The 14,750-nt window shown below is 48.4% G+C and overlaps 4 protein-coding genes across 4 annotated transcripts; 2 read left to right on the top strand and 2 right to left on the bottom strand.

Annotated features, from left to right (window-relative positions):
• Positions 1-2,062: 2,062 nt before the first annotated feature.
• On the top strand, positions 2,063-4,355 carry EDB82DRAFT_513322 (general substrate transporter). Its single transcript, XM_025737699.2, has 4 exons — positions 2,063-2,740; positions 2,794-2,940; positions 2,990-3,429; positions 3,489-4,355. The coding sequence occupies exons 1-4, from the start codon at positions 2,314-2,316 to the stop codon at positions 4,134-4,136; spliced, it is 1,662 nt and encodes a 553-aa protein (XP_025592534.1). The 5' UTR covers positions 2,063-2,313; the 3' UTR covers positions 4,137-4,355.
• Positions 4,356-4,553: 198 nt separating this feature from the next.
• EDB82DRAFT_479980 (uncharacterized protein) lies at positions 4,554-6,056 on the bottom strand (the record flags this gene model as incomplete). Its single annotated transcript, XM_025737698.2, has 4 exons — positions 4,554-4,708; positions 4,759-5,359; positions 5,409-5,633; positions 5,682-6,056. 4 exons carry the CDS (start codon positions 6,054-6,056, stop codon positions 4,554-4,556), a joined length of 1,356 nt encoding a protein of 451 aa, XP_025592533.2.
• Positions 6,057-7,672: 1,616 nt separating this feature from the next.
• Positions 7,673-9,507, bottom strand: EDB82DRAFT_306306 (uncharacterized protein). Its single transcript, XM_025737696.2, has one exon. It carries the CDS (start codon positions 9,399-9,401, stop codon positions 7,950-7,952), a length of 1,452 nt encoding a protein of 483 aa, XP_025592532.1. The 5' UTR covers positions 9,402-9,507; the 3' UTR covers positions 7,673-7,949.
• A 790-nt stretch (positions 9,508-10,297) lies between these two features.
• On the top strand, positions 10,298-11,256 carry EDB82DRAFT_306009 (late endosomal/lysosomal adaptor and MAPK and MTOR activator-domain-containing protein). Its single transcript, XM_025737695.2, has 3 exons — positions 10,298-10,570; positions 10,655-10,800; positions 10,854-11,256. The coding sequence occupies exons 1-3, from the start codon at positions 10,517-10,519 to the stop codon at positions 11,143-11,145; spliced, it is 492 nt and encodes a 163-aa protein (XP_025592531.1). The 5' UTR covers positions 10,298-10,516; the 3' UTR covers positions 11,146-11,256.
• Positions 11,257-14,750: the final 3,494 nt, after the last annotated feature.

Genomic DNA, 14,750 nt, shown 5'->3' with positions numbered 1-14,750 from the left:
CATCTCGACTCTAAATTTTACTCTATTCTATGGAGCTTGCTTACTTCTTGGTCCGCTTTCTCTCTTTCAGCTTGCCCTTTCTCTCTCCTCTTTTTAGGCTATTTCCTATCATGAACTTGGACTTCTTAAAGGTTGTCTCTTGCATCCATCTTTCTTCTAACTCTCCTCTCGGGTATTTCGCATAGCTTCTCGATGATGGTGTGCACCTTTTATTTAACCTTTTAGATTGAGGTTACAACGGCTGTACTGCCTAGCCCGGTCTAGTCATATGAGATGCACTCAAAATGTACAGATGGCGCCAGGCGGTGACAAGTCAGAGACATTGTCAGCAAATAATCGCCGACCACGGCAAGTGTCTCTCGGCATCCATCCCGCGTAAGCGGTGCGCCATTCTAGGGAGTTCTATTATTGTTCAATCTAACGTCTCTCTTGCTTGTATCAGTCGAGATCTCTACCACGAAACGATCCCTTACCATACTCGCCGCTTTATCCGGTTATGGCACAATGCATCTTCGGGACCATCAATATGGAGACCCGTTTTCCCTTGGCCCGTCCTGTCGATAACCGAAAATCTCGTTCTGACCTAGTAACTGAAGATCCTATGGGTCTGCCAAGTACCAAGAACCTTCGCTTCCCCGTTACAGAACACGGCCGGGATCTGATTGATTCCCTCAATTATTCTGGGCATCTTCTCCAGAGTTACCAAGACACTGGGTTCCTTGGACCGCATCAACAGCCGGCGTCTACCGACAATCGCGAATATCGTTTGATTCGCAGCTCAAGTTGTTATGCGAAATTGATCATGTCAAACGAGAGCCGCGTGATTCCCTCTATCGGCCCTGAGATCCGGAAAGAGGCGTTTTTAGTCCCGCCTCTTCCTCCCAGAGGTAATTATGGTAGAATCTTATTGGACAATCCCTGAAACCTCCCTATGAGATCGCAGCATGGAGGGTAAATGGTGAAACCGACTTAGGTTAAGAGACACATGCTTTGTTGTTGTTTTCGTTCCGGGATTCGTTTACCCCAGGTCCTTTCCCCGGTCTGGCCCCAGAACCCTCCACGTTTTAAGCACAAGGGCTGGTTGATGTCAACCCTGCTTGGCGGATAATACCATTCCTATTTTTCCGGTTGCAATAGACTACAGGGATAATCAGCACATATTGGCCATGGGGTATTAAAAGTCACATCAATTAATCTAGACCTGTGTCTTGTTGGCCAGATTGGGAATCAGGGGTATCACAGCTGACTTGGGCACAGTGCAATACAGCTCAGCATAATCCTGAGCACCAGAATCACTCGCCTGTTGCTACTAATTAGAGCTCTCTACTCTTGACGCAACCGTAACACCTGGCAGTATTGCGCATGATATCTATGTCGTTCGAATAAGCAAAACAGAGCAACATCGTGGGTGGCGTACGCTAAAAACTCGTGTCTAAGTCGTCAAGCGGGTCCAACCTCATCAGTTTCGGTTACCACCTCGATCGCCTTTGTCAAGGGCCTTCCTGCGTCTGCTGAAGTAACGGTTATTGAAACGTTGGAAAGGGTACTTTCCCTTGGTGTCCTCTTCCCTGTCAATCAGACCACCTCATCAGTTGTACTGGAGATCAATTGTTCCAGACGAGCGGCACGTACAGGACGATATTGGCCACCCTGCGGCCCAGCATTATGAATTCTAGCCATAATTTGGGTCGAGATTGCTGGTAGTTGCGTTGAATATAGCTGGGGAAGTGACAATCTATTGTCATTGGGTAAAGATTAGTATTCCTGCCCGGCCCGCTGATGGTGCAGTGCGAATCGCTCAATAGCTCCATCTTGGGTTGACTTCCCCGGACCACAATACAATATCTGAACGTGACCTACCGAACCTACCCACCGTGCACTTTTACCTCCTCAAGTCAGGTTACCCCAGGTTTCGATGGGTAGCATTCAATGTGCCACTCAAGGCCTAAACGAGGCTGTTTAAGTTGTTTAGCCGTCTTTCCGTCGCGAGTGATCCTACTAACACCATCCCCGGCTCAAGGATCCACCTCGCTGTGTTGGTGCATACTCAATACCCTTTGACCATGGGTTCCCGGTGCCTTGTGTTCCATACTGAGGAGCTTTTAATTAATCTGGGGTCGGTTGGTCAGGGTAGTTACTGCTTCTACCTACTCCAGCTGCCATCTTTATAAGTAGTAGTGCAATCCCGGGTGACACTGGGTTTTCTGTTCTTCACTAATTCATCTCTCCTTACGAGACGAATCATTACTCCACGCGTTGGGCCAATACAGCGTCAACTCACTTACGCCGTTGATCGATTGTTCTCATCTCGCAATGGCTCTGCCAAAGTTCCTACAGCCTATCGGCTCCAAGGCCGCTGTCCATACTAATCGGGTCTCTCTCGAGGTTGCCCAGGCTGAGGCTCCCAGATTCGCAAAGGTCACTTGGTACAAGGAGCCTCATCTTCGCAATCTCTACTTTCTCATCATCTTCCTGCTGATTGCCTCGGCTACCACTGGGTATGATGGTATGATGGTCAACACTTCCCAGCAGATGGACAGGTGGAAGGAGTACTTCCCCGAGCACACCAACGAAAGCAAGCTTGGAATCCTCATCAACATGTACAACATTGGTTCCATTATCTCTTTCTTTATTGTCCCCTATCTAGCTGATAATTGGGGCCGCAAGCCTACTATCATGACTGGCTGTGTCATCATGATTGTTGGTGCTTTCGTCTCTGCTTTTTGCAATGGTTATGGCAGTAAGTTTCAAAGCACTCGCATGTGTCCTAAATCTATACTGACAAGATTTTAGTGTACATGGGTGGTCGATTCATCCTTGGTTTCGGTAACTCTCTGGCTCAGATGTCCTCCCCTATGCTTCTTACCGAGATTTGCCACCCTCAGCACCGTGGTCCTCTTACTGCTGTCTACAATTGTCTCTGGAACTTGGGTTCTCTAAGTAAGTGGCCTTTCATCTAACAGTTATAGCAATCGCTAACAAATCACAGTCGTTTCCGTTGTTGGTTGGGGTACTGCATCCATCAACGGTGACTGGTCATGGCGATCCATCACTTTTATTCAAGCAGTTCCCTCCATCATCCAGCTTTGTGGTATCTGGTGGGTTCCTGAGTCACCTCGATTCCTCATCAACAAGGACAGACCCGAGGAGGCTCTCGCTGTTTTGGCTAAGCATCATGCTGGTGGTGACGAGAACGACGCCACTGTTCAGTTCCAGTACCGTGAGATCAAGGAAACCATCTCGGCCGATAACTCTACCAAGTCTGCTCGCTACGTCGATTTTTTCAAGACCCGGGGTAACAGGTGGCGTCTTGCCATTATCATTTCCCTTGGTATCATCTCTCAATATTCCGGAAACGCTATCTTCTCCAATTACATGGATATCATCTATGAAGGTGCTGGCATCAAGAAACAGGGCCAGAAGCTTGCTGTAAGTCTATTTATGGAGGCACCCAATCATTTCTTTACTGACTAATCTTTTCCCTTTAGCTGTCCGCTGGCAAGACAATTCTCGATTTGATCATCTCCATTGGTGCTGCCTTCACTGTGGATAAGGTCGGACGTCGCCCTCTCTTCCTTACTGCTATCTCTGGTATGGTTTTCGGTTTCTTCCTCTGGACCATCACTGGTGGTGTCTACGAGAACTCGGAATACGCTACTCCTGCCACGGAAGCTGAGCCTGACGGTGGTGTCGCATATTCTAACACAGGCGCCGGTTATGCTCAGATCGCCGCTGTTTGGATCTTCGGAATCTTCTACGATATTGGTTTCTCTGGTCTCCTTGTCGCTTATGCCCTCGAGGTTCTTCCTTTCCACCTCCGTGCCAAGGGCATGATGATCATGAACATCACCGTCCAGGCCATCCTCGCCATTGGAAACCAGACCAACAAGCTTGCCTGGAACAACTTCCCTAACCACTGGAACTTCATGCTCTTTTACACCCTCTGGGATTTCTGTGAGCTTATCTTCGTTTGGTACTTCTACATCGAGACCAAGGGCCCTACCCTTGAGGAGATTGCCCGTATCTTTGATGGTGATGATGCTGTTGCCCACATCGATCTCGCCCAGGTCGAGAAGGAGACTGCTATTGTCCGACATGAGTCGATCACTGACTACCCCTCCAAGACGGCTGCATGAGTCAATCTCGCGTAGTCTTTACCGATTTGGGTATGCTCGACTTGGTTCTTTGGCTTCAGCTAGACTCTGCGATCTTTGACTGTATTATTTTTTAGCAAGCGTGTTCTGATGTGATAACGGTGGATGGCACCTCGACGAAATTAAAACCAGAAACGAAAAAAAAAAATTCTCAATCGTCAATAGGTTTTCTATAAGCTTTATATTACCTCTTCTTCTCTACATCGTTGTTTCCCTTGATCTGTGCATGTCTAGGTATGCTGATTGATTGTATGGACCTATCTTTTGATTATGTATCACCCTAAACCCCACGCCTTACAGATGTTTCCAGTGAATGTATTTCGCCTGCTAGGCTTCTGACGCCTGTCCTTCATCTACAGTTATGTACAAAAGAAAAACAAACGATGGATTTGATGAGGTTCAGCCCTCCTCCGGTGTCCATAGGATAGGTTCAGCACATATATGATTGCTCGCAAAAGATCTGTATCGATCGAGGACATCGGTTTGATCCATACCGGCGCGCTGACTTCCGAAGCTGTAATGAGCAACAACACCTTGTCCATCGGCTACGGCATCTATAAACATCGTCAGAAGTATCCGGCTCTCTTTTACAGTGTCTACTTACGTCTTCCAAGCATCCGTGGCATGTTGCATGAAAAATGATTCTCATCATCTGCTTCGATCGGCTTGGCACGATTGATATCTCGGCCCAACAAAGCAACGAATTGGATGCCCATTCTCTCGTACTGAAAGTCCCATGTGTCGAACTTGTAAGCGGATAGCTTGTTCTTCCCAAGATTCTCAAAAAAGCTAAAGTGTTCTTGTGCACCGATTGTCCACTCGGTCCAGCCGCGGCCCATGGGGTCGTACTCGGTGGCTTCAATGGGAGTTGTGTCAAGTATATGATCCTCGCCACCCTGGTCGAGTGGCAACCAGCGGTGCTTGATACCTTCAGGGTCCCATTCTTGAATGAAGAAGGACTCGGGTCCGTTCCACAGGGGAAGATGCAACGAGCTCCATTCCTCCTTCAACGGACCAGACGTGGCGAAAGGCACAGCCTTGCCTGAAGTGTCAACCTCTGGAAGATAAGGTCTTATAGCTCCTAGATTCCAATGAACCCAGCTTAGTAGCGGTTGATTGACGACATTTGCCGAGACAATATAGTACTCGGGATGATCAATCTTTTTCTTGACAATAGAGGGAATAACACTGTCTTCCACAAAAACCTTCATGCATTAGTACACCTCGCGCAGAATTAAGTCAACTTGAACTCACAATGTCGTCGTCAATCTTGACATACATCACATCGTCTTCAACTCGGTCGTAAGAATTGCCGAACCCACTAGAGAAGTTATCTTCGTCGGACATCTCAACTTGCCACTTTTGGTACGTGTCTTCACTCTCTAGGAGCTTTTGTAAGAGAGCCAGATCCTGAGGGTCTTTAGTTCGTTCCACGAATATAACCCCATCAAGTAAGCCCCCATTCTTGACAAGATTTCGCTATCGATATCAGTTCCTGTAGACATGCGTTGGTGAGATTGAACCTACCTTGAGATAGCAATCTAAAATTGAGACAGATTGCCGCCGTCCGTAAAAGACGAGTCCCATGATCTTTTCAATACCCTTGGGCTTCTCCCAATGAGTTAGATCGTCCATGTTCTCTCCATTAGCTGACCAGAAACGTGGAAGTGTTACAGAGGTCTTGGGTGGTTTGGATTCCTCAGGGACTGGTGTTGCTATAGTGAGTTGCGGCTGCGGTTCAAGGGCGTGAAGTCGAACGACTACAAAGTCTGTCTGTCTCCAAACCATAGTAGACATCATCAACATCACTACGACAGCACAGATCCCAACATAACTTCGTGTGCAGTTCAACGCCCAATATGCGTTGTTTGGGGCTGCAGCCGGTTGTTGTGCCGATTTCATTGTATCGATTGACTGTATGATGAGACACACTGGGTAATGAACACTCGACTGAGGGACCCTTGAAGCCTAAGTAGTCGACATGAGCCTCTGCACGATAAACATTCAAGTTCACCAAATAGGACTAGATGCAGACATTTTGACAATTAAGCTTATAAGAGTTGGGAACAGACAAAGAAGTCGATCCGTTATAGTAAAGATCGGACCCCATAATGGTCGAGTCCCTCTGACTCGAGAGAGGTCCAGAGTCAATGTGTGCCGCCTTTGATGACGACAAAACAAGTACAAACGGCTCTTGTCCCAATGGAGTCGGTTTCTTCTTAACGATACACGGAGTACCGGCACGACCGTCATGGGAAGTTATCGCCAGATGCATGCAACCGTCCTAAAGCCATACGCCTCATACTATTATAGTCAGGTCTTGGCATTCAGGAACAACGGACAGTCCAGGCACAAGGAGCCCCCCTGTATCTGATGTCGCTAGGGCCGGCGATCCGACACGGCAATCCGGATATGGTAATGTGGGTGGGAAGAATTGCGGTAGAAGCTTTTAATGGGTTTGCACGTCTCGCAAAGTCCACCAGTAGTGGGATTTCTGAAGCCATCGTATCTTCAGGCTAAATCTTGATAAGCATGGTATTGCCATTGCAACAGTATATAGCATTTATTAAGTCTTCTGTAGATGTAATAATGGCCAATGATACACAAACTGAAAAGCCAAAGGGGACTAAGACAGTCTCTAGTGGCTGGCTGTCTCAGTCGAGATAAGTCCGAGACTTTCTGGCCAGGTCTTTTGGGACATGATTTGAAATCCGAGAGACGGCGCAGCGGAGCCATTTCAATTCAAAGGGATGAAAGCAGCACGCTTGTGACCACGCGTATGTCAAATCTGCGGAATGTAACCCGTCAAGTATTACAAAGACTCGATCACTGTATCTCAACAGGTCGTGTTACTCTGCATCGAGGTTACTGGCTAGCCCAAGTAGTGACGATCATCTTTCCGGAACTTGTGCAAATATCAGATCTCACTTCTCATTCTATTTCGGCACATGTAGAATGGATTTAGTGAAGAGTAACGCATGTTGTGATGGTAACATTTCCCATGAGCCAGTAAAAGATCGTGGCGTCTTGCACTCATCTGCTCTGTGCAAGCAACAGCAGTGTCTGATCAACTCAGGTCTGAAATGGGAATGTCATGATAGGAGAAGTAGTCAACTTGATGAATGATGTAGTTCACTTTTGTGTCTCGAATGTGTTCAGTGATGATACCAGTTTTCAGAACTATTAAATCATGATGCCACTAAGTGGACGCTTCTGGTCTCAGATGGCCCCGAATTGAGACTTTGAACCAAGCCATCATTCCAGACGCTTACAATTGAGAAGATTTATTGGATGTCTGTAATCTGTCCGTCCAAGTGACTTACAGTACCTAAACAAATGTGTCAAACAAGACGATGTAGGGTAAATCGCTAGTTTTTAATCTTATCTCAAAAGACTATAACTCGATTTGCAGCGTTAACGGAGTATGAAGACATGTTGGTCTCTAACATGGGTGGGCTTTGTATACCTCGGTGATTTGATTTCATTGGAAACAAAAGTTAAACTACTATAATTGTTTTGTGACAGTCAACTTTTCCAACGCTTCCAATTACCCCCAATCTGCCTTCGTAAATTTTAAGCTCAAGACTTCAAGAATATTCACTCTGATCCGCCAGATATAATCTTGATAGAACTCTTCAGACTTGATTACTATAAAAAAACATAATTACTTCCTCCAATACTAATTACAGCCCCATATTAAAATCCCCCACTGGCACGTCTCTGATATCATCCCAATAAAAACTCCCTCTCGATTTTTGTTACCCAAAGAAATGCATCATATCCAACTGTCAAGAATCACCACCGAATGGATAGAGGCGAACGAGCCTTCGTTGGCACTCGGTTGTCGGCAGCCAGAGTACTTGAAGGCTCAACAGTCACCACCACGGTGTTGTAAACGGTTGCTATGCTGGTGGAGACGGCAAATGATTCGCATCCTGTTGGATCAGCACCATAGACCTCGGTGTAGGTGTCACCATTGCCATAAGTGCGGATCTTGGTGTAGACGGGGATGTTTGAGTTGTAGCCGTCACTGCCACTCTGAACCTTGGTGTACGCAGGAACCTCATATTGACCCTTGCTGTCATCACCCTCCTGGTCCTTGCCATTGCCATCATAACCAGTCTTGTCGTTCTCGTATTCAGGACGACAGGGTTGACCGTCTTCCTTTGTACAGGTGGAATCACCAGACTCAGGATCGTAAACGATGATTTCAACTTCGGGCTGGCCTGTGTACGTTGCAGTCCTAGTGATAGTCTCGCAGTCATCGTCAGTCGGGCTGGGCGATCCATAACGGATAGGAGCGGTCAAGGTATATGTGTGAGGAGCTTCGACAATAGTGGTAACGTAATCGCCGTTATCCTTGGTGACAGTACTGACGGTCGGCTCTGGCTTGACAATGACGGTGTGGTACTTGCCATCTTCGTGGATGGTCTTGGTGACGACATAGTTGTTCGTGTTCTCGACAGTGACAGTCTTGATGATCTTCTTTCCATCCTTTAAAGTCACAGTGTTGACGACCTCGTAGTCATCTCTAGCTGTGACGGTGACGACCTTTTCCTCACCGTTGTCTTGCGTAACAGTCTTGATAACCGTGTTGTAGTGGCCGTCCGTATATGTCAAAGTCTTGACCTTGCCATCGTCGATAACAGTGACAGTGTGAGCGCCGTTGGGGTATTTCACGTTATCGCCATCACCGACAATCTTGGTGACAACTGCCCCATCATAGCCAGGGGAGTCAGCGCTGGGGGCGGGATAGCCGTTACTGATGGTTACTGTCTTGGGACCGGGTTTGTATCCGTTGCCGCTCGAGTTGTCAGGGCCGGGATACACGTTCACCTGTTTGGTGACAACATGCTCGCTGGTCTCTGTCTTTGTGACAGTAACAACCTTGCCGGGTGCAGTGACGGTAACGGTCTCCTTGGGGGGGTTGAGAGTTTCACCTTGACTGACGTATACAACCCTGGTCACAGGCTCCTGATAGTTCTGAGTGATAGTGACAGTCTTGCCAGGCTGGCCGTACTCTGTGAATGTGACTGTGTGATAAGAGTTCTTGGGATCAGAGATAGTGACGGTCTCGTAAGCCCCAGCTGGTTCGGTAACTGTTACCGTATAAGAACATTCTTGAGGCTCGCCCTCCATTGTGCACGGGGGGCACTGCGCAATGGTGTCTCGTGCATACAGCCAGTCGAATCGTGCTTGAGCAACAGGCACTAAAGCCAGAGCTGCCAACGGAGCAAAGCGAACCATCTTGAGGTGGAGTATCAGAAGAAAAAGGCGAACTGAGGAGTTGATATTCACGAATCAATCACTGATCGAAGAGAAGGTAAGAGAAGATGATGGAAACTGATGGAGAAGTGTTGAGGATGATGAGAATTGATTCTGTCAGGCGATAGTCGTCCATATTTATACATGGTCGCTCTAAGCATCTTCAAACTGAACATAGGGCAATGCTATTATTATTATTGAAAGGGAAGGCGTTTGAAGAGGATTATTGCCAAGCGTAGAAGCGATACTTGCGGCACAAGGTGATGTTCAAACGTAGAAGGCCCATGATAGAAAGACATTGGCAATAGAACAAGGACAGGAGTAGTGTCCTCCCTGCACGGAGCGGGCCAGGGACAGTCAACTTGATATCTGAAGATAGGAAGGGGACTGCGCTGAGAAGACCCAAGCAAATATGGGATGGAAGTCAAGGGAGTATTACCAATACTGCAATGGAAACTAATCGTTTGCCCTTCACAAACATATTGTGAGGGCGAACCAACTGGCAAAATTGGTGATGCTCCCTTGATCAGGGCCTTTGACGAAGGGGGCATTATCTAAGGGATGGACATTAAGCATAGTCAGCACTTGCAGAAAATGATCTGTGCTCCATCTATAGACAAATTTGAAAGATCCCTCTTTCAGCTCTGGGCATGCGCTTTAATCGTTACAATCATCATCGTCGGTCGTCTATGCAGTATAAGATCAAGTTGTTTGGCTGAACAGACGAGTATCGGTACCTACTAACTTCGTCATCAATGCTCTTATAGGCAGGTACCCTATCGTACCATGCCCAAAAAAGATGTAGATGGCGACTATGCCGGTGTTTATCCGAAGTGGCCTCGGGTTCGTTCCTGAGGAAGGACCCACCCAGGGAGCAACGTACGTCGTGAAGCAGGCGCGACAGACGACCAAAGATCACGATTTCACGAGGCTGTACTACCAAGCTACAACCTTCTACGCTCCTTAATACAAACTTCATCTCGTCTTTTTGGAAGCATATGCTCATGCGATAGTTCTCGACCGACTGCGATACTCGCTCCATACCGAATTTTCTGTCTACAACCTGCTATGGGAACCTGCTTTTTTGTTACGCCATAATGGGAGCTTGCGCATCATGTTTGGGACGGGCTGATGGCAACAGCTACGATGAGGTACGTTTCGAATAGATGCGAGCCTTCACGGCGCGTATATAGCAAAGAACCATCAACCAGAATACCAGCTGACGTTTCGTGTAGGAGGAAGAGAGTCGCCTACTTTACGATGAGGCAAATGGAATGCAATATGGCAGCTTTGGAGACCAAGCCATAAATGGCGAGAACGATACCCTCGAAGCCCAACGCGAGAACGAGGCATTACAACGAGTAATAGCCAAAACATCAGAGTGCGTTGCCTTGCCGAATCCGAGGTTGAAAAGAAGCTAATATCGGTGGACAGTAACATGGTAGACATCTTCGATATCGCGCCTCAAGAGAATGGAAATCGTGGAACCACAACCCCCTTCGCCTATGCTGGCCAAGGTGCACGTCTTGCCCGATACCAGCATCTTGTGGCAAAGCTCGGTAACCAGGGCGACAACACTCCTGTGAGCGGCGTCAAGGTTGACTGGCTGCCCGAAGACGAGACGATTGAGACGCAGAAGAATGGACCGGCCAGCATTAAGACGATAGAGAGCGATGATGGCCCCCTTGTGGGGACATTTGCTGATGCTGCAGCGGCAATGCAGTAATGACGGTCCGTCCTCAAGATACATATGAGGCAAAACCTTTGTCGTCCAGGAAATTTCAAGCTAGAAGCTGGATGCCGCCAGAGTGGAGTCGGCAGTTATGGCAGGCAACTGCCTCCTTCTTGAAAGAAGATTCGAAGACGCGACGCCGTCCGTTTGGACGTTGAAAGCCTCGGAAAGCGGAAGGTCCCGCTCGCCCAGTCCAATTTCCCTTTTCATCTGGCTTAGTTCAGCTTGGCTGGCATCTGTATCGGTTTGGTCTTGTCAGGGCATTTGGGCGAAGTGGAAACGATATAATGAGCGGGACGGCGCAGGGGACAACCGACCAACGCGTTTTCCCTTTTATACTGGCCGCAACTAATAAGGCTATTGCGGCCTCTTATGGTTGTTGTTTCACAGAAACAGCATAACCTTTTGATCAGCAGAAATAGTCGCTGCATCGTGGGAACCCAATTAGGAGTCGGTATCCGGCACAGGGTTAATTCTTATCATCTTTCTTTTACCTCGTACATAGTATTTCTTCATATCTTTTTTCCCATGCTTGGAATTTTGCAGGGACTTCGTCTTTGATTGTTGTGGGTAGCAAGTGGACTTGTACAAACAGACACCCAATCGAAACTTACGGAAAATCCCCCCCTCGTCATATTGAGCTGGGCCCTGGGAGCGCAACCCTAGTTGGCTTAGTGTTTCGACCCTCGTCATCAATCTGTACATACCATCGGCCGTTCTTTCTCTTGCAGTCAGCGGCGGCACACGGCGCGCACGAGCGTTGAGCTATAGAGTCTTGCAGAATGAAAGAGCCTACCAATTCATTGTTCAGGCGTGATTTGATTTGGCTTAAAATGCCCATTAAGCAGCAGACACGTGCTCTCTCCTCACTTTGCGGGCTCATTGACCTTGGGGTGGCCCGGCAGTCAGTGGGGTGGTAGCAGACGCTAGACCAGGGGAGAGGTCAGATATTCGAAGAGGTGAATGGTCGGCGTCCGTCTGGCCCTCTAGCTTGCCGTCGGCCCTCGATTTAGATTGGTTTTCTCCGTCTTCGGCTCGCACCGTTGATGGGCAACTTACATGGGTCCCCATCCACAGGTGGCATTTTGATGGATCTCTTTCGTCAACCCGACCAAGATCCCGTCCACGTTCCAAGCCTTCGGGAATTGCTTGAGTACTAAAGGATCATGGCTCACTACGGCAGCCCTCCACCACACCACGACATCACGGAGTCGCTAACAGGGAGATGGGGGTGTGCCGAGTCACTCTTGGTTCGCCATCGCGTTGGGTGAGTGGCCGCGTCTAGCAGGTAGGCGCGGAACTTATCCATACCCTCGGGTTAGGAGAGCCATATTGTCGGGAAACAAACCAACCATCCATAATTAACCATATCTTTTCTGTGAGACATTAGGCCCCTGAACCCCGTAGGCGGGAGGCCGGGCCCGTCTGAGACGAGGTTCGAATTTCCTTCAAGCAGGGGCGGGCCGCGGATGTTGGAACGAATCCCAAGTACTACGTACAGTACTGTACTCAGGTACTCTGCCCAAACGGAAAGAGTCTGTGTGCGAGGAACCTAACGGACGCTATAAGCGGCGCGGGTCAGGCCGGGATGACCAGGGGGTTGCAAGGGAAAGGTCGTCAGAGGCAGGCAGACATGAATTCGACCAGTCAGATACGACAACGAGCGCGTTCGTGGGTTCAAACCCTCTACGACTTTGTCCAAATCGTTCGCAGCTTTTGTGCAGGTTGGACAAGCAGAGCTCGCATTGACCCTTCGTCACATGCTGCTACTGTTCACCGCAGTCTCTTTTCTCGAATGTTTCCATGGAGAGCAACCCTGACTAGTCCGGCAGACCGCATTTCAAGAGCAGAATGCCTGCAATTACAGCACTATTTAGCTTGCCTGGCTAATTAATTATCTGAGCCTGAGCCTGAGCATGAGCCCTGATGATCAGTTGTCTCCACCCGCCACCCTCGCTCACACTCACAGGTTTCTACTTTTGTACTTGCTGCGCTTGCTTCCTTGAACCGCACTACACAATACCAAGTAGGACTGGTAGCTGCATGATTCTTCGACGCTCGTTGTTTTGAGGCCCCCCAAGCTCTTGATGCCGCTGCCATGTGCCAGTCTATGGGACCGCTCTGACACATGGTTCGTTGGCATTTGCTGTGGTCCTCCCACCAAATCCGTCTCGCGATTTGACAATTCTGATATCCGCCTCGACAGAACACTGCACCAAAATTGATTTTGTATTAGATTACGCAGTTGTACTTATCTTAGTTTATTGTCGCCTAAACTCCACGCTCACCGACCACGACTTCAACCCCCAGCTCGGTCCCCGCCGCCTCGATCTCTACACATGGTACTGTATGTACTTGGTCGCTCCATATCGGGTAGTCCATACTGCGGGCGACGCTTTGCAAACTTTGCCCGTACAGTACACGCGTCGTTAGAGACGTTAACTAAGCCTATGATGCATGAGAAGCATGCCTCAAGCTGCCACTCAAGGGACGGTTAAGCCACTAAGTTAATCTGCGACATTTGGGGTATCCCAAGTCCCGACACTGGTTAATTTTAAGCACCAGCAGATTCACACGCCCTTCTTCTTATTCGATGATGAAGGGCTTGGGGCTCCAACCCATAGGTCCGCCAAACCCCGATTAGACAGAAACATATCCATACCTTGATCAAACGGCTTGTTGCACGTTGCACGTTACGCAATGACCTCCAGAATAGAACATGGCGCCCCTCAGCATAAGGAAAATTCAAGATAGATCCAGCTCATCTTTGGTCGTGCTACACTACCTAACTTCACTGCATTTGGAAAGTGGCCCGCTTCCATTATTATCCTATCCCGTGCGGTCAAGGGCATTTTCAGTCAATTGTGTCTGCATGGGTAGAATTATTCTGTCGTGCTCCCTCAGTTGATGTCTCTTGTCTCCTCATATCTATGTCTACCTGGTCATCTTGATACACCATTTCAAACTTATGCCCTACCCTGATATGGTCATCATTGTGTCGATGTCCTTGCCCCAGAGCTTGCGGCATTGCCGAATAACCTATGCCAGAAACAGAGAATCATCCTCATTAATTGTGCATGTATGTACTTTGGTCCACACACCCTGGCTCCGCCTATTCATCCATGCACACAATGCTGGCACTGCCACGGTCCCCCGTCGGCATTTTCTACATTTCGGTACAAACTTGGGCGGGGGACCTTCATGGAATAAACTGATTTTAAGATACAGATGAGCAGAACGCCGCTGTTCTTTGGGATATAACACGCTGAACTAACCTGTTTTCCACCTGATTCACATCCATGGCTGTAAGGAAAGAATATAAACATGACCTGACTGTCCCCAGAGCTTTGTGTTGTGTCCCACAGGCTGCTTGTGCCTGCCCCGGCGCCTGCCTGCGATTTCTCGAACTCTTTTATCCGTAGCCTCTTTGTCTCTCCCATTCTCGCGTCGTGTGTTTCACGACACTCTGCCAATATATCCGAAATGTTGGAAGGATGATGCCGGAGAGCAAACGACCTGCCTCTTCTGATACATGGGGAGATGGCAAGAATGAAGAAGAGAAGGAACACTTCTCAATAGTCTTCGCCCACAGGAAAGGT

This window comes from Fusarium venenatum (assembly GCF_020744135.1).
Source record: "Fusarium venenatum strain MPI-CAGE-CH-0201 chromosome Unknown EDB82scaffold_4, whole genome shotgun sequence".
Lineage (NCBI taxonomy): Eukaryota > Fungi > Ascomycota > Sordariomycetes > Hypocreales > Nectriaceae > Fusarium > Fusarium venenatum.
The sequence above is the reverse complement of the archived record's forward strand: the minus strand, read 5'-3'. Positions and strand labels throughout refer to the sequence as shown.

Coding starts and splice junctions, on each gene's coding strand:
- EDB82DRAFT_513322 (XM_025737699.2), top strand. CDS start 2,314: ATGGCTCTGCCAAAGTTCCTACAGCCTATCGGCTCCAAGGCCGCTGTC. Junction 2,941..2,989: donor CTGGAACTTGGGTTCTCTAA/GTAAGTGGCCTT, acceptor AACAAATCACAG/TCGTTTCCGTTGTTGGTTGG. Junction 3,430..3,488: donor AACAGGGCCAGAAGCTTGCT/GTAAGTCTATTT, acceptor TTTTCCCTTTAG/CTGTCCGCTGGCAAGACAAT.
- EDB82DRAFT_306306 (XM_025737696.2), bottom strand. CDS start 9,401: ATGGTTCGCTTTGCTCCGTTGGCAGCTCTGGCTTTAGTGCCTGTTGCT.
- EDB82DRAFT_306009 (XM_025737695.2), top strand. CDS start 10,517: ATGGGAGCTTGCGCATCATGTTTGGGACGGGCTGATGGCAACAGCTAC. Junction 10,571..10,654: donor ATGGCAACAGCTACGATGAG/GTACGTTTCGAA, acceptor CGTTTCGTGTAG/GAGGAAGAGAGTCGCCTACT. Junction 10,801..10,853: donor GTAATAGCCAAAACATCAGA/GTGCGTTGCCTT, acceptor ATCGGTGGACAG/TAACATGGTAGACATCTTCG.